Genomic DNA, 25,250 nt, shown 5'->3' with positions numbered 1-25,250 from the left:
AGCTGGTCCAATTCTCTGGAATAGCAAGCCAATGTCTTGCTCTGAGGGAACAGCTCTATTTAAGCCACAGACATGCGAAGTTTAAGGTGCAACCCCATACACACTTACTTGGGAGTGAGTCATAATGAACTCAGTGGGACTTCTAAACAGACATGTTAATCTGGTAACCAAAGAAAAAGAGTAGGAAGAAGGGGGTAGGGTAGCTATTTTTTGTGAATGCCAAAGCCCCATGGTAGCCATGTTATCGTAATGCCCACATTGTTTTCCCAAAATTCCACAAGGGCCCATGGTCCCAAAAAACTTAACGACCCATGCAAGCATTATGTAATAAAAATGAAACTAAATCAAAAGGTGCTTTTTCTCTTGTTCGAGAGCTTGTGCAAGTTCTGATGCAAATGGAAGCATGAGAACTGTTGCATAATTTGCGTAAAATAGCATCACACAAACTCTTCCACTAGCATTTGTGTGGAACAGTTCCACCTACCATTCTTTGTATCCAACCCATTATTTTTGTGTGTTCATCTCATACACAATGGGACCCTGAATAAAAATATTTTGGTCTCTGTTTGCCAGTAAAAACTATTAAAAAGAATGATCGAGAAACCTGAATCATGTTTTTGTATATAGCTACACAAATACACAAACACTTTTTGGAGATCCAAGGTTGTTTTAAAAATGCAAAGTAATTTTAAAGGTATTAAGATATCTCAGAGAAAAAAAACAATATAAGAGGATGGTGGCAAACTTACTTTATCTGCTGCTATCTCTGGCAGAGACTCTTCAATACCAAGTTCACGCCGCCTTTCTGCTCGAACTTCTGCATAACTACAAATAAATAAATCAAAATTTCAGGTTATTGCGTCACGTTGGCTTACCAAAATAGTAGCAAATACTGTATATATATCATACTTTTAAAGGTATTTCAGAAAAAAGTATAGGGGCCTAAATCAATGCATAAATATGCTAATAGTTATGACTAGCTTAGAAGACATTGGGCAGTATCCTATTGTGCCCATGTGCCAGCAGGATCAACTGCTTATGCAACAGGGAGTTAGCAGTTCTAAGCAGGTTCTGGAATGGGACAAGTCAGGAAAACTGACCCAATCCAGAAATGAGCATTTCTGCTCATTTCCAGGGTTACTTTTAGAACTGCTAACTCTCCATTGTGCAAGAAGTCAGTCCTGCCGGTGCAATAGAGTCAGTGGGAGTACAGCAGCCCCCATTGGATACTACTCTTTGATGGGTTTTTAGCCACTTTCCTAATGCTTGATAAAATTTGCAAAATTATAGTTGTACATTTTTGCAAATATTTGAAATAAAAAATTATGCAAAATTCTGTTACCTTACTACTGTGTGCGTACATACGATGAACTCTGGTCTAGAATTCCACTGATGGTAAGTGATATAGTAATGAGTCTGCAACCAAATCCACTGTTGCCCCTTTGTGAGGAATCTGTAATAGCAGGACTTCCCTTTTCCATACTGCATTACTAAAGAATGAAACAATATGGTTTTACTTCAAAAGATGCCAACTCTTGGATGTGGATTGAAACAGTGGAACCAACTAGTTGAAGGGCAGTATACAAACATATAAAATAAAGAAAACAATAAATAGTGTGGAAGCACCATTTATATATTTGCATTTACATCCCACCTTTCAGTCAAATGATCCTCAATGTGGCATAGGACAGGTTACAATACAAGAAACAAACCACACATAACAATGCACAGAACCAAGGGCTCAGACATGCCGAGTGCAATGTTTTACTTTTTCTTCATGAGCAACAGACCATTATGTCATTTCACAAACTGCTTTTGAAATTTCCCTCAGTTTCAAAAGTGGTTTGCCATGTGAAAAAGGGCTGTCCTTAGAAAATCACAAACCAGATATTCAGGTTATTATAAAGGAATGAAACAAGGAATAGGAGCACCCCATATACAAAGAGTAGTGGAGTGTTGGTCTTGCCTCCGTGTCTTGTCTCATCTGAGAAATTAAGGTTAAATTATTATTTCAAGCATACTGGACAAGTTAAAAAAAACCCAAGTCCACTTCTGCTAGGAGTTGGTGCTATAGTATTGATCTTACAGTACTACTGCATATGATGCAAGCATGACTTCCTTGAAGTTCTTTGATGTCCACATACTCCAGAACTATATTTCTGTGCTTTCAAAATTGCCAGAAGGCCAACAAAAATGGGTCTTGGGAGTACTCAGGATTGTGAAAAGCTTAAAACTCCAACACTGGAAGGACAAATCCTTGCCATCAACCCTTCAACTGACAGAGGACCTTACTGACCTTTCCATATTTGAATGTGCAGCTTACTGTCCCAAAACACATTTGGACATCTAGGCTGCATAAACTGACATATTTGTCTAGCTGCCCTCTTTAACATAGTGGTTTACTTGACTGTACTTACATTCTTCTTCTCCTCACATCAATCCCTTTTTCCTTGTGACCTGTAACCTGTTCCCTTTATACCTTAACTCCTCACCTGCCCTTGTTATGTTTGCATTGTTTAAAACAAAACATTCTATGAAAGTATAGAAAGAAAGAAATGTAGAAGTCCAAAGCCCTTTGGGCTATGCAAAACTAGTTGTGCAGTTCTTTGGATCACAGTTTAAGGACTTAAGGACATTTCTACACACTGACATATTTTTCACAAAAATATAGTGCCCCAGCTTGTAACTTGATTGCAGTAGCCACATAATCAGAAAATATGTATGACAGAAAACATTTTAAAATGCTAAAAGCATTTTATGGAAGCAGCTTTCCATAAAATGTATAAAAATTACCATTATGGCAACCATAAAATGCAGTAAGATTTTGTTTACAATGAGAAGAGTTTTTGATGGATCAAAATATTTCTCCCTATTAATACAGCCAGATTGAATACAGGCTAATACATCTGACAGGTGCCACTCAAAAGTTATTATACTGGTAAATAAATACCACTATCCTCTTACAATACTTCATATTATCACAAAGGTTCCACATCTACTATACAAGATAATTGGTGTGGTTTATAAACAATAACGATGACATTTACTTACAGTGTTCATGACATTTTGCCAGATTTTCTAGGTCATCCACGTGATAATAATCATAGCCTGATGTCCCCAACACTTCAAATGGTAAATAACCTATTATTGGTGGTGCCCTGAATAATGATACAGGAGTTGTTACTTTATTTCTCAGAACAGAAGAAGTGAGTCATACTATTTATTATACTTGTACTTCAATCAAGTAAAATGTATTCAATAAAAAAGTAAAATGCATTTCTTGCTATAAATAGCCAATGCCAATTAGTGGCCACTAACGGTAACAGAATGCTACCGTTTAGTACTACATTGTAAGAAATGGCACCTGTGATCCAAGAAAAGGAACTTCCATTCTAAGCTATGTCTAGAGGTGAACTCTTCATTGGGTTCTTCAACAGTGCTCATTTCCTAAAAAATAAAAAAGTAAGTCTCTCAGAACTGCTCTACTCTAATTTAAAAACTCTTCTGAAATCCAGGCTTCCAAACAATTAAATTAACATGAATGTAACATGCAAAATATTTCTTATTTTGCTGTTTCATTGCTGCTTGGAAGAGGAATAATTCAAGCAACTACCCACTATAGACCCAACATGTGCTATGCCTATTTTATCAGGATGAGAAAGGCAAGCTCATCACCGTAAGAATCATGTGTATGGGACCAACAAAGGAACAGGCACCTTCAGCACTCCACCTACCTCTTCACATCTAGGAATGTGCCAGTTGACAAGGAAGGGCGTTGTATTGTTTCAGTAACAACTGACATGTTAGATTCTTCTTAAAAGAGGAAATTCTTAATCATAAATCCTCCAGCCAATTTAACTTTGCACCATGAAAGGCTACTTCTCATGCTTCAAAATGCCTATATGGAAGGCACTGAACATCAGCTTTGAGAAGAAGCCACCCCTGGATTGAGCCTCTCTGCTCCTACAAACAGGTGGTTAGCACTGTCAAAAACCAACTGCACCAACCATCTGCTGGGGATGTGTGCTTGGGCCTGATCCAGCAAAGATCACCAAACATGTAGGCTGGATGCGGATGTGAGACTGCACAGCACCCAATCCAGTAGGCAATTCATACAAGCAAGCCCTTATACTGGATTGGAGTGTGGTTATTTAAATTATTATTCATTCAATAAGAAAAGCTTAGATTAAATTAAATACAAAAAGATAAGCAAATATAGACATTGAAGATATGATAATTCTAACATACCTTGATAAATTGAGGTGTAGCTAACCTAACTGTAGCTACAAAGCAAACTCTGTCTTCATAGGAAGGCCTATGAGACCGCTGGATGGTTTCTTCATAACCATTATGTGCAGAGTTAGGCACTAAGGAGAAGAGAAAGAGATGATCAGTTTCTAAGCATGACCTCTAGGCGAGGACATATAATTAATAATCCAACATAAAAAGGAACATCACCTGGGAGGAAATATAAAACAAGCCTACATTTAAAAAATGTGAATTTAATAATGCGGTTTGTGGCATGATCGTTGAAAGCATTTGTTTAGCAGTGAAACTACAGTTTATTAAATACAATTAAATGCCTGATTCCATCAGGTTGCACAATGTAATCTCACATACAGTTAAAATTAAAATGTAAACATTCTACACTAATTGAACAGAAATGGTTTTGCATGGGCTGAAATAGCCCTTTGTTCAATACAATGAAGCTCTGAAGCAAGCATACGCAACTGTCAGAGTTGGACACATTGTGCCTGCCACTAGCATCCCTTGCCATGGCCCCTTCCACAGTGTACCCATATCACCCTGAGGGAGGATTATATCCATTCTATTCCCTGGAGGGGAGTCTGCCTCATAGTAGCAGGGAGGAGGGCAGCCATATAACTCTGGGGCCTGGTTCACACACAACAAGAAGCCATCGTGGATGACTTCCTCTGCAGGGATTTTCGTCACGGCGCAGCCACCATTTTGAATATTCAAGCCACACTCAGGGTGTGCCATAGCTTGTTGCTACAAACCAACCCAGCGAGGGTGGGTTGTTTAGGAGGTTAACAAGCCACTGCAACCCTAACACAGCCCATGGGTTTGGGGTGGCTTGTCAGTAGTGGCGATGCAGTTGAAGGCACACTTGGAAGAAGCCAATTATCTAGATCCATTTCAATCGGGCCCAAGGCCTGGGCATGGGACAGAAACAGCCTTGGTCGCCTTGGTGGATAATATGAGGAGGGCTTTGGATAGGGGTGAACGCTCCTTCCTTGTTTTCCTCAACCTCTCAGCTTTTGATACCACTGCCCACGGTATCCTCCTGGACCGCCTGGAGGGGTTGGGCATTGGAGACATCGTATTACGGTGGTTCCGGTCCTTCCTCTCCAGCAGGTACCTGAGGGTAGCCCTGGGAGAGGTGGTTTCGGACCCATGGCCGCTCACTTGTGGGGTGCCACAGGGTTCCATCCTCTCCCCGATGCTATTTAACATCTATGTGAAGCCACTGGGGGCTATTATCAAGAGGTTTGGGGTGTGGTGTCATCAATATGCGGATGACATGCAGTTCTACCTCTCGTTCAAATCTTCACCAAGGTTGGCTGTAGAATCCCTGTCCAAATGTCTGGAGACGGTGAGTGACTGGATGGGGAGGAATAAGCTGAAACTGAACCCTGACAAGACCAAGATACTTTTGGTGGGAGACAAGAGGAGGTTGGGGAAGCTGACCTGGTGCTGAATGGGGTCCAGCTAACTCTTGAAAGACCAGGTCCACAGCCTGGAGGTCATTTTAGACTCCCAGCTGTCCATGGAGGCTCAGGTGTCTGCTGTGAACTGGACAGTGCTGTACCAACTCCATCTGATACGGCGGCTGCACCCCTACCTTCCCGACCATCTGCTCCCATCGGTAGTACATGCCATGGTCTCCTCTTGCCTAGACTACTGTAATGCGCTATGTGGGGTTATCCTTGAAGACAGTTTGGAAGCTGCAGCTGGTGCAGAACGCAGCGGCTCGCCTGATTAAAGGCAACCGCCAGCATGATCATATTACTCTGGTGCTGAAGGAGTTGCACTGGCTACCAGCTGTTTTCCGGGCTAAATTCAAGGTGTTGGTTTTGACCTTTAAAAATACGGTTCCGGCCCAGCCTATCTCAAGGAGCGCCTCCAGCAACACCAGACAGGCTGCTCAACAAGATCAGCCTCAGATGGCCTTCTCTCTGTCCCATCAGCCAGGACAGCTAGGCTGGTCAGGACAAGGGAGAGGGCCTTCTCTGTGGTGGCCCCCACGCTGTGGAACTCCCTCCTTCCCTAGGGAACTCCGCCATGTCCCCTCTTTAATGAGCTTCCACCATGCATCGAAAACTTGGTTGTTCAGGCAGGCATTTGGGGTGGGTTAGGGTATTTTTAGAAAATGATGTTTTAATGTTTAATTTTACTGTTTTAGATTGTACTGCTGTACATTGCCCAGAGTGGCGAGGTGACTGGCCAAATGGGCGATTAAGAAATTTAATAAATAGCGACTTCCAGTCAGAGCCATGTCGTCCTGGCAGTGACTTGCGGAGCTCCGCAGGTTGCTTATCTAAAACAGCTTTGAAAAGGTTGAGAAACCTTTTAAGGTTGAGACTGTTATTGTTCAATTTTCATGAGTCTCTACAAAAAATTATCTTATGCGTCTGGCAAGAGAACGAGGTGAGCTTCGGTGGGGACCAGCAAATGACAAGATTATGCTCTTTCCCGATTATACTAAAGAAATGGCTGATAGAAGAAGGCAATTTACCAAGGCGAGAAGTTTGGCAAAGCAAATTAACTTGCAATATCATATTAAATATCCAGCTACATTTTGCATTCTTTCTGAAGGCCAGATGAAAAGGTTTTTAAAACCTGATGCTGCAGAGTCATTCCTCACTGGTATTAAAATTAAAACAAGGGAATCAACTCTCTCAGCCTCCTGAGTTGCAATTTAGCCATTTTTACTGTTTTTCTGAAGTACTGTTTGTGTTATAGCTGATAAGATGTCTAGGCAGTATGCCAGAGTAAATGTTTGCATATTTCTGTTTTCTTTCTCCTTTATGTTATGCTGTAATAAAATTCCTGTTTGTCTGTGTATGTGTGTATACACATATATTTTTAGATATGAAATTACTTAAAATATACAAATGGTTTGCTTTTGTTTTTTATTTTTTATCTTTTTCTTAAATTTCTCATCATCATCATCACCATCATCATGGGATTATGATTATTACTATTCCTTGCTGGTTAAACTTTCAATGTTTATTAAGACGCGTTAACTGAATGGTAATATATGGCCAATGGAAATGGATTGTTTGCTCCTGTTCCTTTGCTATAAGACTGAGGTTATGACACTGAAAGATAAGGCTCATCGTTTATGGTGCAGCGGATTGAAGATGTAATAATACCTGCAATGTTTGGAAGAGTGCTGTATAGGAATAATCTGCAATTGGATTTATATTTGGATATTTGGTTTGCTTTTATTGAAGTTTAGATATAATCCTTCTCCCTCCCCCCGCCGCTTTTTTGCTCTCCTCCCTTTTTCTTCCTCAGAATACTGTAATGTTGGAAAGTGAAGATTTTGATTATGTTGTTGGTATTGTTTATTTCATCTATAAAAATAAAATAATAAAAAAGAAATTTAATAAATAAATAAAAATAAATAAAACCACTCCAACAACCACCCTCGCCATATTCACATGTAATTATAAGATGCAGCAAGACCCCGCTACAGCTCAAATATTCAAAATGGCAGCTGCCACCATGACAACAAGCCCTGTACAGCAATTCCCCCATGGTGGCTTCTTGTTACATGCGAACCCACTCTGTCCTTTGGAATGCTCCCTCCCAACTTCAAACTGTATTGACTACAAAGCTATACACTGGATAGGTAAGTCTGCCACCTGGTGACTGAAGATGTTACTACAGGCTTCAAATGCATGGGCACATTTAAGGGTGTTCATGCAGGCTGGGGAATGCTGGGAGTTGTAGGACTTTTTTCTGTCTAAACATGCATAGGATATGCCCTAAATTAATTAAAATTAATTAATGCATTTTAAAAATAAAATAAGCCTGACGTATACATCCCTAGGGTCCTCTTAGTATGCAAGCCAAGTTTCAGGTTTCAGTCTTGCTGCTATGGTGCTGACAGAAACCTCTTTATTACCTGTGGCAGACTGAGACAAAGCTGTCAGGGGACAGATTGGGAGAGGCATCAGAAGGGCTCCCTCCCTCCCTCCTTCCTACCTGCTGCTTAGCCTGACTCAGTGGTCCTGATGGACCACTGTTCAGTGCCCACCACAGCCGCCCACTGCAGCAGTTTGCTTTGAAAGCACTGCTACAACAGCATAGTGCCCTTTCCAGTTGGGTCAGCCCCTGGCTGCTGCCCTCCTGCCTGCCACATTTGCTTGGCTTGCCTCAGAGATGGCACTGCTGCTGTCTTTTTCTCATGGGTCGGGCTGCTGCCTGCTTGCTGCCCCTACCACCATCCACCAGGCTGCTGCTGCAATTTGTCCATCACCGCTGCTAGCACTAATCTGTCCATCCACCCCCACTGGCCACCCACAGGTGCCTCACCCTCAGAGAAGAGAACAAGCCTCGGCTGGCATGGCAACTGACTTCCCCCCCACCCGCATGGATTGAAGCTGCACAGCAGTCACTTCAATACAAAAGGAAAAAAAATCAGTTGCTTGGCTGGCCCAGCCAGGTTTCTGCCACAGCCGTTTGCTTCACAAGTTGCCTCAGAATGAGGCAGAAAAGGAAGGGGGGGGGAGAGGAAGATGTGGAGCAAGCAACATCCCCTCACACCTCTCCCCTTTTTTCAGACAGAAAGTGAGTGCATGCACTTGGCTCAAAAAAAACCCATCCTTGCCCAGGGACTAGCACCAAGCAGTGGAAACAGTGGAGAGCAAGTATGTTAAAGATCAGCACAAAAATGGTGGGAAGAAATGCAATCAAAGTGAGTTGTATGTGAGACACCTGCCGCAGATGATCCCCCATAGAGACCGACAGCAGTAAAAAAGAAAAAAGGGAAATGTTTTCCCTCTCTTCAGATGCATACAGTTAGTAACATTTATTAAATATTGTATGTGCTGTAATTAACTTACTGTTACTCAGTGACTTGAAGTTTCCTATACATTTTACATATTCATATGTAGGTGGCTCTTTGGGGTCTATTGTCCCTCGGAGCATATGGCAACAGAACTCTAGTTGATTTTTTGCTGCAACAACAAAACAATAAGATTTCATACATAATGAAATATCAAGATGAACATCAACACATTACAAGCTGATATACTTGAATAAAATATGCAATGACATGAGAACCATAGAAGGAGTCCTTACCAATGTGACATCTCACCCACGACTATCTACCTTAACTGGCAGTAGCTCTTTGGGGTCTCAGATCTTTTCCAGCCCTGCTAGCACAATATCCTTCAAGTGTAGATGCCAGGGATTGAACCAGAGATGTTATGCATTTAGAGTGCAATCCTACACATGCCTACTCAGAAGAAAGCCCCACTGAGTTCAAGGGGGCTTACTCCCAGGTAAGTGCATGTAGGATTGCAAACTTAAAAGTATATGCTCTATCCTAAGCATGCCCCCTTCACCAGCAGTATTATGAGCACTATAAAATAAAATTGTGGATAGTGGCCATTCCCTCATGGATTAAGAAATGGTGAATGGCAAGCTTTCTGGAAAGTCAAGTAGGTCTCTGTCAATATCCCAATATCAATCCAAGAAAGATTCATGGATTGACACAGTCCTATTCACAGTGCAAGAAACTAGAAGATGCAATGTATAAATACACATTCCTATCATTCTTATGATACCCTCCGCCCCCCAAAACAGCTCAATAAAGACCCAGCATGCTCAGTGGCCACAGAATGCTGTCCGTTGGGGGAAAACCCCGAAAACCAGGTGGGAGAGGTTATGGAATGGAGTATCGTGAAGGAGGGCATGGCTGACTAGAACAGTAAGCAGGAGCAATCTGTTTAGTTGCTGGTGTGTGAAAATTACTTCAGAGAATTTTTAGCCCAACAGAATAAAACAATGATTATATTTTCACTAAAACACTTAAAAAAATAAATTGCAGTTTTTAGTAAGGACTTCTCCCTGTATCTGAAAGATAATTTAATAATGCAACTTACATTTTAAATATTCTGGTGTCAATGAATCACTTTCCAACAGATGAGTGGACAGTATTTTATAAACCTCTGAATGTTCCCCCTCTGGGACAAAATTAAATATACTCTGATCCACAAGGTCAGACTAAAAGAGAGAAGAAATTAAATGAAAACTAAAATGTAATGTTGTGAAATTTCACTTTGAATTCAAAGTAACTAACAAACTTGTCAAAGAGATAACTTAAAAATTATAGGGCCTGTAACATGACATCCTGAACGCTACAGCATTCCGAAATATCTTTACATTTAAAATACTGATGGCACCAAGTTCAGATGTAGTGAACAAAAGTTACTATATATCTAAAACATTAAAAAAAAACAAAAAACTCCCCTCTCTTTTGACAGTTGTAGTATTTTTCATTAATGGAGTATTTGATTGAAGTGCCCACTTTTATTTAAATTATCAGTATATCTGTGCTGCTTGAAGGTTTAAAAACTACATCTTAAAAATACAGTGACAAATTACTGCTCGTCTAATTAGTGTGGTTGGAATCCAAATCGCAGCTTTAGGTATTCCCAAGCACTTGTGCAGGTTCAGTAGGATTTTTACTTGTTTCCTTTGAGTGGCAGATCCCCATGCCACAGTATAAATTAGTTTCAGTTTCAAAAGCAATTTGTAACATGGAACGGAGCACTACTACTCAAGAATCACATATCCTTTGGGCAGATGGAACTAGTTATACAGTGGGTGGAATCCAAGGGGGCGCTTATGCCCCCGCCAATTGCTTTCTGCCCAGCCAATTCCATTCCACAAGCAGTGGGTCTGCCAATTCCATTGTACATGTGGGACCCACCACTTACACAAGGGAGATTTTGTGCTTCCCAAGGGAAGCCCCAAAATGAGTGGAAATGCCAATTTCTGGAAGGAGGCGGGTCATGTAAGGCGGCTCCCTTATGTTAGCTCTACCAACCTGCCTCTTTCCAGAAATGACCATTTCTGCTCATTTCAGGTTGCCTTGGAAGTGCTAAATCACCACTACGCAAGTGGTGGGGGCCGCTTGCGCAACACAATTAGAGGGGCAGAAGAGGGCTGGCAGGGGCAGAAGTGTGCCACTGGATTCTGTCCAATACTTTGGATCCTGATCAAGAAATGTGCATTATTACACACTGCATATTTCAACTCACACATGCTGAGTATTTCTAGTAATCAAAGTAATATACTACTCCAACATAATTTCCCCTAATCGCAAACTCAGATGGTGAGTGCCAATACAAATGGAACTAAAACAGGGCCACTGAGAAACAAGACAGAAATATCAGCATGCTTTGAGAAACCCTGTTAGCAACAGAAGCAAAATATATTTTTAAAAAACCCGTATGGAACCCCAAAAACCAAAGAACAGCCAAATGCACAGAATGTTGTGAATAAATTGGAAAAGGCAGAGGGTGGTGTTGGGAATGGGGGAGCAGAATACCCCACTAGAGGACCTTATAGCTAAGCCTTATAGTATCGTGGAAGAGGGCAAGGTTAGCAGATAGGAACTCTGAACAGAAGCAGTCCTGCTAACAGATGAGGATACACTGCAACATTTTGTTGCAAGTCTCACTTGTCATTTAAAAAATAAATAAATAAATTCATTGGTGCATCTACAGTACAATATATAAAAAATGCTGAAATAGCGTTGTCTAAATTGAAAAACTGAAGGCAGATGCAGAACAGAAATGAATTTTTGGACTTTGACATTTGTACTCAGTTTATTTATGGTTTTGCTTTTTTTCCTCTGAGGAGTCAATATGAAATAATGACTTCTTTATTTTAGATCGTATCTAAACCCACATGAGAATCCACTTCACAACTGGTCTTTCCCACCCCCTCCTCCCTACTGCAATCTCCTGTGTCTCCTAGAAAAGATTTGAGAACCCTCAAGAAAAGTGTGGGATGTGGCATGGAGGGACTGCAGTGGGAAAGGGGATTGGCTAAAGTTAGGTTGGAGGCTGTGTGTATTAGCAGAGCTCTGCTTCTGCAACCTTCTGCCACGCATTTTTTGCCGATTCTTCCATCCCACTGCAGCACCCTCATGCTACAATTCAGGACATTCCTGAGGATCCCCTAACACTAAGGAAAAGCTTTTTGGGGAGGCTGCATTGGGGAAAGCTGGGGCAAGAAAGCCTCACTGCTCAAGAGGACATTTGTTCATGTAACTTTGGATACAACCCATTGTTTTTCCCTAGAGATGTATTATTTAAAGAAACACAGTATAAAGCTTTTGTTGTTAGGCCAAATTTCCTTTGTCTTGAGAATGTTTACAGAACCAAAAGACACCAAGTCAGATGCCCATCGGTGTTTACAGTCATGTGACATATGGTTCTATCTAATAACCTAACCTAACATCACTGACTCCCATCTTCAACATCTATCCGAGGGGCCTCAAACCTTTTTGGGCCTGTGGGGACATCTGAAATTTTGGAAAAGTGTCATGGATCCTCACAAAATGCCTGCATGGGGGGGGGGGGGGGCATTCACAAAATGGCTGCTGTAGTGGGTGCAGCCAGTCACAAAACACCAGTTTCACTGAAAAGCAAACTAGCGAGGCTAAAAAGACAAGTAACTTGCCAACGAATCTGAATACATGGCAGAGGCAGGGGATGAGCTCCAAAACACAAATCTACACCTTTTAACCCAGTTCTCTCTCTCATTCAGGATCACTCCCCACACACACTTCCAGCTTGCAAGATCCACTCACCTCAGTCACTCATTTCTCTCTTTCAGCATCATTCCCCCAAATACACACACTCCTCCCCACTTTCTGCCCCCTCGGGTAACCCCACAGACCTCCCTAACCCCTCCTGTTGTTCTCCACAGACCACCATAGCCCTGTCTCCTCACTTTCTCTTCCCCCTCATTCATACATCAGGTCATTCCCCCAGCCCTCCTCTCCCCACTTAGCCCTGGTTTCCTTGCTTCCTCCTCCCACCCCATTGGGTTGCTCCCAGCCAAGCCCAAGTCTCCCGGCTTCTTCCCCCTACTCTGATAGTCCTTCCCAGTCCTCCCCTGGTTGCCCCACTGTCATCTCCAAGCCTCCCCACTTACCAGGCAGTGGCAATGGGGTTTGTTCTTTCATTTTTCTTTTCATTTTTGGCTGCTGGGATAACTTCAAAATGAAGCACTGGCCTCCGGCCACCTGCCATCTTTACTTTCTAGGATTGTCTCTGGGTCAATATGCCTCCCATCCCTCCTTCCCCCGAAATTTAATTAAACTTTTAAAAAACATCACAGGAAGCAGCAGGGCATTTTGCCTACTCCCAAGCTATCCTTACCACCAGCCTGTGGTGGCTGTGTATACATGAGCAGAGATGAATTTCTAAAGCTCCTGATTCAAGGCCTCTTGTAGTGGCACGAGCATCAAATGAGATACAGCATAAGACAGACAGTAAGACACCAGAAACTCCAGTAGGGGAAAATGCAAAGTTTAAAAAAAAAAAACCCTATGTGAACTGTTTAAGCTCCAAAATCTTAAATAGCTGAATGTGCACATAACAATCAAGTAAGTCTGGTATTTTCATAACAGCAGCTCATACTTACTGGCAAATGTTCAAGTAATGGGGTTACACTTTCTGATACATATATTATACTTCCATCTGTCATGATTGCTAGAAAGAAACCATCAAGAGCCTAAAATTAAACAAAAGGGACAGTTAAAAAGAGACCAATAGGTCACTGTACAATTTGGTTAATATACCCCCTGCCCAAAGAGGCAAAATTTACTTCTTTCTTAATTGATTACAAAAGTAAGCCTACCCTCCTACCCAAAGAGATGGTTGGTGGTATTGAATACTATCTGACTATCAGTTCCTGGACTGGGCTCTCAGCCTGGGGAAATACACATTATATTACGGTGAGGTTTATTTTTATGTCAGTTTTCAGCCAAAAAAGATCATCAAAGTGTCATGCAAAAGTTAAAATCTCACCCCCAATAAACTATCCTAGGATAAATATTATTAAGGATGGTATATAAATACCTTAAATAAATATACTACCAATAACAAATGTGATACCAGTGTTAATCAAAACAATGATATATTGATAATTTTTTTAAAAAACCCAGCAGAAACATAAAGTCAAAGGGCTGGAGCAATACATTTAGTTGTCATAAAATGCCTGACAGAAAAAGATGGCCTTCACCATCCTTTCGAAGAAGCAAGAGGCTAAACACATCTCCTAAGGAAATGCCAAAGCCTAGCCAACGTTATGGAAAACATCCGGTTCAATGTAGCACTTCAGGCAATGGCAAGATGAAAGTCCCCTTCTGAAGATCTCAACAGGGAGGCAGTATCAACATGGAATCACGCGGTCCTTCATATACCTTGGATCAAAACTGTTTACAGCTTTAAAGGTCAAATGGCAGTTTAGATTGTGTTCAGAAACAGACAGGGAGCCAATACAATTTAAAAAATAAAGGAGTACTATGCACCAATAACTGGCCCCAGTAAACTCCTGTCAGCAGCATTCTGCACATGCAACATCCCCTTTGCATATGTTTTAGCATACTATCAGGGTAACTGCATTTTAAAAACCTTACAACATTAGAAAGTAGTACTTATAATAACAACACATTTTAGAATGAAAATAAATAAGTTACCTCTAACATTAACTGAGTGAATTCTTCATTACTAAGGAATGTGGGTTTCCAGTCCTGTCGGATTTCACTGGCATCTGACTGGGCAGTGATTTCTGTAAAGAAAAACAAATTATCTGCGTATGCATTTACTCTAATACATAAATCCAACTTTGCATGCTAACTTGTAACAGAATGAGAGAAAGCTCTCCTAGAGCAAAATAGTGACACAGGTTATTTCCCCCCCATCACACTGGAAAATGTAGTTCATTTTCTGCACCAGTCCAGTAGTTAAAGATGGCAGTTTAAAAAAGAAACTGAGAGAAAGAGCACTCTACTCATGACAACATTTTACCTTCATGTACTGAGAGGAGACATGGACAAAGACAGAGGCTGTATAAAAAACAGTGAGAAAAGAAGAATTTACTTCTCATTGCTGAAAGTCTTGATCACTTTGGTATTTGTTTCACTATCTATGGGCCAGGATCCTACAAGGCTAACAGACCTTTGTTCTTCTCAACCAGCAGCTACCCATTCTGCATGAGGGGAATTTCAGAAGCAATTTGTATATGTTAGTTGTTAACATTTTTTTAAAAGTTGAAAATTCCTCTAGGTTTCTATGGGTAGTATCCAATAGGGGCTGTGTGTGCATGGCCCAGCCCTGTCAGCCCAGGTCCACATGCGGCCACAATATAGCACTTCTAGGGGCAAACTCTCATGGCTGCAAATGAAAATGCTGGTTTCTGGAAGGGGCCTGACCTGCCCCTTCCAGTAACCAGTGATTTTGTTTGCATCAGGGCTTGCCCGCGTTATATCGTGACTATGTGTCGACCTGGGCTGGAGGGGCTGGCAGCACATGGACCAGGACCTGGCAAGGTTGACTGCATACACACAACCCCTATTGGATACTACCCTATGAGCTTAAGGAGCATGGTTGGCTAGGGAATGCTGGGAATTGTAGGATTTTTTCCCTGTCTAAACATGCATGGGATTGCACTCTTAAGTTGCTGTTTGGATCCTGGCCACTGTTACCAGCAGCCAAATGGTTACTGAGAGTGATGATGTCCAAGTTCTGGCTTCAGGCAACAGCTGCTATTTTTAACAATGCTAAACTATAACACAGTAAAGGACACAGACACAAGTCATAAACTTAAAACCTCTACTGCATAAAACTGGATAAAAGAAAAAGTGGCTTGTTTATATAAAATGAAGCAATTACATTACAAGAAGATAGAAGACTGATTAAACTGAATGAAAAACTCTACAACACAATATTCTATGAATAAATCCCTCACATATACATATTTAAAGCAGGGGGCAGGACGGAGAAACACGGAGAGAAATAGACAGTTGTATCTATCCATATTATAAGACTGAAAAAGGAACTGAAAGGACTATAACACAGAAAACCATGACCAGCACTTAAAAGTGGAGTGCAGAAAGAGGTGGGCGGAGGGGGGGAGGTTGTGGGGCAGGAGGTTGCATAGATAGATAGGATACTAGAATGAGTTGCTAAGCATTTGGAAACAATTACTTCATTAAATTCTAAGTAATTACGTCAACTTTTCTTAAAATAAATATATCCGAGGGAAATGTAATAGAAGGGCTCATAGATCAATGCCTCAGAAACCCCCAAACCATTCTTACTGCGACGGCCTTGGCTTCCCTTATCTATTTCAGTGGCAATGCTGGACACCAGCCCAGAGCAACTAATGCATCTGGGTCACTTTGACCTAAGACTGAAAATCGCACAGTTGAAAGCTATGTGCTTTGGGCTGAAAGCTGAAAATAGTTGTGAAAAACAGATAGAGAGAAATATTACCTCAGGGAGCAATTGTATGCATGTTTAGACAGAAAAAGTCCTACAACTCCCAGCATTCCCCAACCAGCATGGCTTAGGGTGCAGTCCCAGCTATTGCGCACTCAGTGATTGGAAGCCCCGGAACTTGGAGGCTTACAATCATCCAATGCAGGGCAGGAGGAGCAGCGGAGGCAACCTTCTCTTCCCTGTCCTCCCACCCTGCATATTTCTCTAGACAGGCTATTTAGCTCATCTAGCAATGGCGCTTCAGAGGGGGAAGAAAGGAGGCTGGCAGGGGCTCAGGATAACTCGTATCCTGGCATCTCCAGTCTCCTCCTCTCCCCACCCACTGGAACACCCCCTTTCTCCCCTCTCCAAGGTCAATTTTCCAAACTTGGAGGCCAGCCGACATTGTTCTTTCTGTGCCTGTTACAAGGGGGAGGATAGGGGGGTTGGAACTCTGACTCCCCCTTATGAGGTCGGAGCACTATCTCTGACCTCGGAGGGGGAAATCCCCAGTATCCTATGGCTCCTCAGATAATGTCTAGGGACCATAGGATAGCTCCCGTAGTACATTTTCTACTCATGCATTCACACTCATGCATTCACACAACAGAGGTGAACATTACTGCAACATTCAGACCACAGATAATACTGTGGAATGCAATGGTTCAAAATGGTTGCTCTAAATGATTCGGTTAATTCTCCGAATTTCTAGACACTGCTCAGTTTTCTTTAGAAATAACTCCTTGTGAAGCGGATTTGTCCACTGTCCAAACAGTTTCACCTGTTTGCTGAAAGGAGACCTAGCTATCTTCATAGGCATGATGAATTTGAGGGAGGGGGTGTGTTTATTTCCCATTTTTGAAATACTGTTCTTTCACTCTATTATTTTATGTATGTCCTTATTTAAAAAGTAATAATTTCTACTAGCTCCTAAAGATCTCACTGACTAAAATGTTTTATGAATTATGGACAAAATCCTGCACATATTCTTATATGCTTAGGCACCATCAACTTCAGTGGAATTTACTCCCCTAATTACAAACCAGGAACATAGGAACCTGCCTTTTACTGGGTCAGGCCATTTGTCCACCTAGCCTAGTATTGTTGACACTGACTGGCAGTGGCTTTCCAGGATTTCAGGTAGGATTCTTTCCTAGCCCTACCTAGAGATGCCAGGAATTGAACCTGAGACCTTTTGCATGCAATGCAGGTACTCTACCACTATACTACAGTCCCTCTCCTAGATCAAGGCAGAAATGATAATAGCGTAAAAAATGAAAAATAGCGTAAATAATTTCTCAGCTTTCATTTAACATCCCAAAATTACCTTTGTGCTTCCGTAAAAAGTCAATGCTCTTCTGCAGTACAGTGGATTTGTCCATCTTTCGAGCATTGCCCGGAAGCATGGATCCCAGTTCTTTGATGAGCACATTAAACTGATCTCTGCGCTTCTTTTCAGACTTGTTTCTTGATACTCTTAATAAAATAAAATAAAAAATCAAGTTGTGTCAATTCATAGGTAAAAAGGCTTTAAGCAGATTCTTTAGGGTTAATGGGTTGGATCCACACTTTAGTTAGTCACCCTTTAGTCCCATTGAAATCAATAGGATTTACGTTATTTATGACTAAAAGAACAATCCAAAACCCTGCCAAAGACCAGCAGAGCCGGTCAGTGGATATAGTAGAAGTGCTATTGCTCCAGTGGAGAAGAGCCCCACTGGCACTATGGCATTTCGGCCCTGAAGGTCCCCCAATATGCCTACAGAAAGGTGTACAGGTGCAAAAGTACCACCATAGATGATCCAGCTGACATTAGGGCCTCTTGGGGCGTGTCAAGGGTGGCCCTGGATACGCAGGATCCAAAGTCCCCAAGTTCTCCCAGTATCCCCACAGACTAGGCCCCTGAACTATGCCAGCCCCAAGCTGGCAGTGTTTCTCTCCCACTGGTGTTGCGGGGGGGAGAGAACTAAAACTATCAGGAAAAAAGAAAAAAGTATCCCCATCTCCTGCCTTGGCCACAGTGAACCACAGAAATTCTCCCTCCCAAATTTAGGATTGCTCTGTAACTTGTCCCACTGATTCTATTGGGACCAAAGCATGACTGATTTAGGCTGGACCCACTCAAGTGTTTTAAGTGTTAACTGTCAAATAAAATATACTCGTTTAAAATAATACTTTGGAAAAAATATCATTTACCTATTAGAAGGAAATGTTTAACAAAACTAGCCATGTAGATACTTAATACTTCATTTTGGAGCCATGTAAGTGGAACCTTCAGCAGTGGGTATACATCTTTAAACTTTTTGCTGGAATACAAATAGCTTCCTGAAGCACATCCAGGTGTTTGGGTATGTTGAATGGAATTTTAGACTTATGTCCTTTCAGTGGTTCAAAGTAGAGTTTTTAAAAACCCCAAGCCCCTTGAGAGCTTACAAAACAAGTTATGTTGTTGTTTGAATCTTAAAATCTTTATCATTAAACATATACAGTAGCTTTTCAAGAGACCAATTGCCAATTAACATCCATGCTTAAACATAAATTAAGTACCTAATGCTCAAAGTACTTTTAACCAATATACAGTGCCTTGCATAAGTATTCACCCCCTTTTGACTTTTCCACGTTTTGTTGTTTTACAATCTGGAATTAAAATGGATTTAATTAAGATTTCTTGTCACCAATCTACACGAAACAGTCCATGATGTCAAAGTGGGGAAAAATCTATATATTTTACAAAATGATTTACAAATAAAAAACTGAAAAGTCTTGATTGCATAAGTATTCACCCTCTTTTCTGTGACACCACCTAAATAAGCTCCGGTACAACCAACTGTCTTCAGAAGTTACATAGTTAGTTGAATGGAGTCCGCCTGTGTGCAATTCAAGTGTCACATGATCTCAGATTAAATACACCTGTTTCTGGCAAACAGCATCATGAAGACGAAGGAGCTATCAAAACAAGTCAAGGATAAAGTTCTGAAGAAGCAACAATCAGGGTTGGGTTATTAAAAAAATCCCAAACTATGAACATCCCCCGGAGCATTGTTAAATCCATTAGTACAAAATGGAAAGAATACAGCACAACCGTGACTGCCTAGAGAATGGTCCACCAAACCTCTGTGACCAGGTAAGGAGGGCATTAGTCAGAAAAGCAACCAAGAGGCCAATGGTAACTCTGAAGGAGCTGAAGAGCTGAGATGGGAGAAACCATCCATGGGACAACTATAACCTGAATGCTCCACAGAGCTGAGCTTTATGGAAGCGTGGCGAGAAGAAAGCCAATGCTGAAAAAAACCCATATCAATTCCCGTTTGGATTCTGCCAAAAGGCATGTGGGAGACACAGCAAACATGTAGAAAAAGGTTCTCTGATGAGACTAAAACCGAACTTTTTGGTCTTACTACAAAACGCTATGTGTGGCACAAAGCCAACAGTGCTCATCACCCTGAAAACACCATCCCCACGGTGAAGCATGGTAGTGGCAGCATCATGTTGTGGGGATGCTTTTCATCATCAGGAGCTGGGAAACTGATCAGGATTGAGGGCAAGATGGATAGAGCCACATAAGGGCAATTCTAGAGGAAAATCTGTTTCAGTCTGCATGGGGCAGAGGTTCACCTTTTAGAAAAACAATGACCCTAAACACACAGCCAAAGTTACACTGGAGTGGTTTGAAAACAAGAACCTGAATGTCTTAGAATGGTCCAGTCAAATCCCAGACTTCAATGCGATCGAGAATGTGTGGTAATACTTGAAAATTGCTGTTTCCCAGTGGTCCCCATTCAACCTGACAGAGCTTGAGCAATTTTGCCAAGAAGAATGGACAAAAAATTGCAGGATCCAGATGTGCAAAGCTGGTAAAGACTTACCCCAAAAGACTCACAGCTGTAATTGCTGCCAAAGGTGCTTCTACCAAGTATTGACTCGGGGTGGGGTGGGGTGGAGTGAATATTTATGTAACTAAACTGTTAAGTATGTTGTATAAATCAAATGGTAAAAATGCCAATTAAATCAATTTTAATTCCTAGTTGTAACACAACCAATTGTGGAAAAGTCAAAGAGGGGTGAATACTTATGCAAGGCACTGTATACTCTATTCCCTCCTTAATACAGGAGGGAAATTAGGACTTTATAGGTGTAACTGAGACTTGGTGGGATGACTCTCATGACTGGAATACAGCAATTGAAGGGTATAACTTGTTCAAAAAGAACAGGAGGAACAGAAAGGGAGGTGGGGTTGCACTTTATGTGAAAAATACATATCTCTGCACAGAAATACAGGAGGATGAGCTTGGTAGCCCCATCGAGGGCATCTGGGTTAAAATAAATGGAGCAAAGAATAAAAGGAACCTGGTGATTGGAGTCTACTACTAACCACCCAATCAAGGAAAAGACGAGGATGAAACTTTTGAAAAGCAAATAGCCAATGTTTCAAGGAAGCATGATGCAGTAGTAATGGGGGACTTCAATTTCCCCGATATTAGTTGGGAGACAAATTCTGCAAAATATGGCCCCTCCAAGCAACTCCTGACTTGTGTGGCGGAAAACTTCCTCCTACAGAAAGTAGAGGAAGGAACTAGAGGATCGGCTATCCTTGACTTGACCCTAACCAACAGAGATGACTTAGTGGATAAAGTAGCAGTTACAGGAATTCTGGGAGAAAGCAACCATGTTATACTTGAGTTCTTGGTTCTAAAGGAAGCAAAAGCAGACTGTAGCCAAACGCATGCCCTGGATTTTAGGAAAGCCAATTTTAATAATCTCAGGACAATGATAAGTAAGGTCCCATGGCAAGTGACTCTAATGGGAAAAGGAGTCCAAGATGGGTGGGAGCTTTTGAAAAAGGGAATTCTCAAGGCACAATTACAAACAATTCCAACCAAAAAAAAGGTGCAAGACAACAGGAGAAGCCAATGTGGCTTCACAAAAAGCTTAGAGATGACCTGAAAACAAAAAAGGACACATATAGGAAGTGGAAGAAAGGACAAGCAACAAAGAAAGAGTACAGGCAGGCAGCACAGAATTGCAGGGATGGTGTCAGGAAGGCTAAAGCTGAGAACGAGCTGAGGTTAGCAAGGGATGCTAAAAGCAACAAAAAGCCTTTCTTTAGATACGTTCATAGTAAAATACAGGTAAGAAATGGTGGTCCAACTATTAAATAAGGATGGCAAAATGGTAAGAGATGACAAAGAAAGGCAGAGGTGCTCAATTCCTACTTTGGCTCAGTCTTCTCCCCAAAGAGGATATATGAGCCCCCTGGCAAAGGCGAAATACAGGCTGAAGGGGCAGGATTGCAGCTCGAGATTGATAGACATATGGTCAAGGAACACCTAATTACTTTGAATGAGTTCAAATCTCCAGGGCCAGATGAACTGCATCCTAGAGTAATAAAGGAACTGGCAGAAGAAATCTGAGAACCACTGTGTATTCTCTTTGAGAAATCATGGAGGCCAGGTGAAGTGCCAGATGACTAGAGGAGGGCTAATGTTGTCCCTATCTTCAAAAAGAGTAAAAAGGAGGAACCTGGGAACTACAGACCAGTCAGTCGGACTCAATTCCTGGGAAAATTCTGGAGAAGATTATAAAGCAATCCATCTGTAAGCACCTTGATAACAATGCAGTGATTACTCGAAGCCAACATGGCTTTGTCAAGAACAAATCCTGCCAGACGAATCTGATCTCATTTTTTTATCAGGTTTTTTATCATTTTTTTTATCACAGTCCCTTGTGGACTGTGGAATGCTGTGGATATAATATACCTTGACTTCAGCAGAGCTTTCGACAAAGTGCCCCATGATAGATATCCTGATGAGCAAACTAGCTCAAAGTGGGCTAGATGAAACAATGATCCGGTGGATCCACAGTTGGCTACAGAATCGGACTCAAAGAGTGCTTATCAATTGGATCTTCTCAAATGGGGAGAGGTAAGGAGCGGGATACCACAGGACTCAGTCCTGGGCCCAGTGCTCTTCGATGTTTTTATGAATGACTTGGAGGAGGAGGTGCAGGGAATGCTGATCAAATTTGCAGATGACACAAAATTGGGCGGGATAGCTAATACCTTGGAAGACAAAAACAAAATTCAAAGTGATCTTGATAGACTGGAGCACTGGACAGAAAACAACAGAATGACATTTAATAGGGATACATGCCAAGTTCTGCACCTAGGAAAAGGAACCAAGTTACAAGACGGGGGATACGTGGCTCAGCAATACTACAAGCGAGAAGGATCTTGGAATTGTTGTAGATCACAAGCTGAATATGAGCCAACAATGTGATGAGGCTGCAAAAAAGGCAAATGCTATTTTGGGCTGCATTAATAGAAGCATAGCTTCCAAATCCTGGGAAGTACTAGTTCCCCTCTACTCAGCACTGGTTAGGCCTCATCTGGAGTACTGTGTCCAGTTCTGGGCACCGCACTTTAAGAAGGATGCAGACAAGCTGGAGAGGGTTCAGAGGAGGGCAACAAGGATGATTAGGGGACTGGAAACAAAGCCCTATGAGGAGAGGCTGAAAGAACTGGGCATGTTTAGCCTTGAGAAGACTAGCCTTGAGGGGAGATATGATAGCACTCTTCAAGTACTTGAAAGGTTGCCACAGAGAGGAAGGCCAGGATCTCTTCTTGATCATCTCAGAACGCAAGACGTGGAATAATGGGCTCAAATTACAGGAAACCAGATTATGGCTGAACATCAGGAAAAACTTCCTGACTGTTAGAGCAATACGACAACGGAACCAATTACCTAGGGAGGTAGTGGGCTCTCCCACACTGGAGGCATTCAAGATGAGGCTGGACAGCCATCTGTCAGGGATGCTCTGACTAGGATTCCTGCATTGAGCAGGGGGTTGGACTCGATGGTCTTATAGGCCCCTTCCAACCCTACTATTCTGTGATTCTATTTTCTGTCTTTCATGGGTGCATCAGAAAAAGAACAGCAGACAAAAAAGAAAGTCTAGTTTGGATGCTTGTTAAATTTAAAACAAAATCTGATAATCTAAAATTAAATTGTGTTATGGTTTTACAGTGTATACTTATGCTAATCTTGTATTCCAATCTTTTAATACTGTCTGGAAGCTAAATAAAAACCCAAGGTCCCCACCCACAGATCTTTGCACACAGCAGCAAAACAAATGCAAGTATCCCTTCCTCTGATCAGATGGTCAATTGTCAGGTCAGTCAGCCATTGAGAGGGGAAGATGAAGAGAGATGACTTGAATCAGTCCTCCCTTCTCTTCTCCCCATCCTCAAAATAGGTTAACAGCACTATCAGAGCAGACAGCTGACCACGTGGCAATGTATGCAAGGTGCACAAACACTGTACGTACACCTCAAACTGCTGGATATGGGGCTTCCCCCACATTACAAGGGATTGTATCAAGGGTGCACAATCCCATTTCTTCCGGACCACAAACTAAAATGTTTCATGCTAGCTATCTCACAAAGCAGTGAGCAGGGGGTTGGACTCAATGGTCTTATAGGCCCCTTCCAACCCTACTATTCTATGAAAGCATACCTCTTTGCTTTATCCTTGTCATCTTCTTCCACGAGACCATCAAAAATGCTACCATCATCTCTACAAGAGAAAAACAGGTTTCAGAGGACAGCAATATAGTACAGAATTACCCTAATACCAAAAAAAAAATTGTTACTATAATAGCCAAAAACCCTTGATCCATAAATTACTAATTCCCTAGATCTAGAAAGAAATGGTTTTTCTGAGAATTGTCTTGAAATCAATTTTGTAAAGTTTACATTTGCTACTGTACATACAGATATAATTTAGGAGGAAACATTGACACATCCTCAATGAATCTTTGCAATCTGGCATTGCCATTAAGTGAAGTTTGTCATGGCAAACAATTATACTGGTTGTGTTTGAAAATCAGGCGTAACCATAGTTTAGCATGCTGACAATTAGCCACAGTGAGCCATGGGCTCACACACTCCTCCACTCCCCTCTCCTGTTCTGGCATGGCCACGAGGAGGAGTTCAAACCAACGAACTATAGTTAATATTAATCATAGCCTGGTTCACACTTGATGACAACCCACTGGTTTAAAAACCAGTGGGTTATCATGCATGAGCAGGAGAGAGCAGTTTAACCCAACAACAAACCATGGGTTAACCACGAAGTTGTTTAGCCCCTAAACAGGCCAGCAGTCTAGGTTCACTTGTCATGCCCTGCAGGAGCCAGTTGTGGGTGGCTGAGTAACAGCAGAAGAGGTGGGCATGCTGCTCAGCATGCCCTCTTTCTCCCACTTGTCCAACTTTTTAAACCAATGGGTTGTCATTACGTGTGAACACCCCCATAGTTGGTTTGAAATAAATGAGCAGGAACCAAGCTGCAGTTAGGTAAAAACAGAAGCAGGAACAGTGGAGGAGAAGGGGAGGCAGGGGAAGGCAGAGGCTTGCTGTAGCTCATTCTCATCACACCAAACCATGATTAGCATAACCTTTGAACACACAGCCTAACTTTAAAATTATGTTTTAAGTCATAAGTAACCATTAACATTACTTAAATAAAAATAAATAAAATTGGGAAATGAGTTACCTGTCTGCAATGGAGCTCATTTTATGGGTGCTTATGGTAAAGAACATAACATATCACACTTTAGTCTTGTGGTAGACATTTGTACTTCTGCTCTGTGAGAGAATGAAAACAGAAGGAAATATAACGTTCAAACGTTTCTCTTATTTTCCCCAAATAAAATTCT

General features: G+C 41.7%; 1 protein-coding gene across 12 annotated transcripts in view; it reads right to left on the bottom strand.

The window, feature by feature from the left end:
- The window catches only part of CLOCK (clock circadian regulator), a 76,729-nt gene that overhangs the window by 22,018 nt on the left and 29,461 nt on the right, over positions 1 to 25,250 (bottom strand). For 11 of the 12 annotated variants that reach the window (XM_084856731.1, XM_084856742.1, XM_084856733.1 and 8 more), the window contains 12 exons: positions 25,088 to 25,179; positions 24,050 to 24,109; positions 17,866 to 18,014; positions 14,756 to 14,847; positions 13,699 to 13,788; positions 10,140 to 10,260; positions 9,096 to 9,209; positions 4,249 to 4,367; positions 3,365 to 3,447; positions 3,052 to 3,158; positions 1,343 to 1,490; positions 750 to 825 (listed from right to left, as the gene is read on the bottom strand). In XM_084856731.1, the coding sequence (XP_084712857.1) occupies positions 750 to 825; positions 1,343 to 1,490; positions 3,052 to 3,158; positions 3,365 to 3,447; positions 4,249 to 4,367; positions 9,096 to 9,209; positions 10,140 to 10,260; positions 13,699 to 13,788; positions 14,756 to 14,847; positions 17,866 to 18,014; positions 24,050 to 24,109; positions 25,088 to 25,134 (1,206 nt within the window). In that variant the 5' untranslated portion in view covers positions 25,135 to 25,179. The remainder of the gene's footprint in view (positions 1 to 749; positions 826 to 1,342; positions 1,491 to 3,051; positions 3,159 to 3,364; positions 3,448 to 4,248; positions 4,368 to 9,095; positions 9,210 to 10,139; positions 10,261 to 13,698; positions 13,789 to 14,755; positions 14,848 to 17,865; positions 18,015 to 24,049; positions 24,110 to 25,087; positions 25,180 to 25,250) is intronic. The other variant, XM_084856741.1, reaches the window with a different exon arrangement.

Source organism: Heloderma suspectum, chromosome 5 (genome assembly GCF_057233095.1).
Source record: "Heloderma suspectum isolate Gila_16-S chromosome 5, 16-S_ref, whole genome shotgun sequence".
NCBI classification, from domain to species: domain Eukaryota; kingdom Metazoa; phylum Chordata; class Lepidosauria; order Squamata; family Helodermatidae; genus Heloderma; species Heloderma suspectum.
This window is presented reverse-complemented; position numbering and strand designations above follow the sequence as displayed.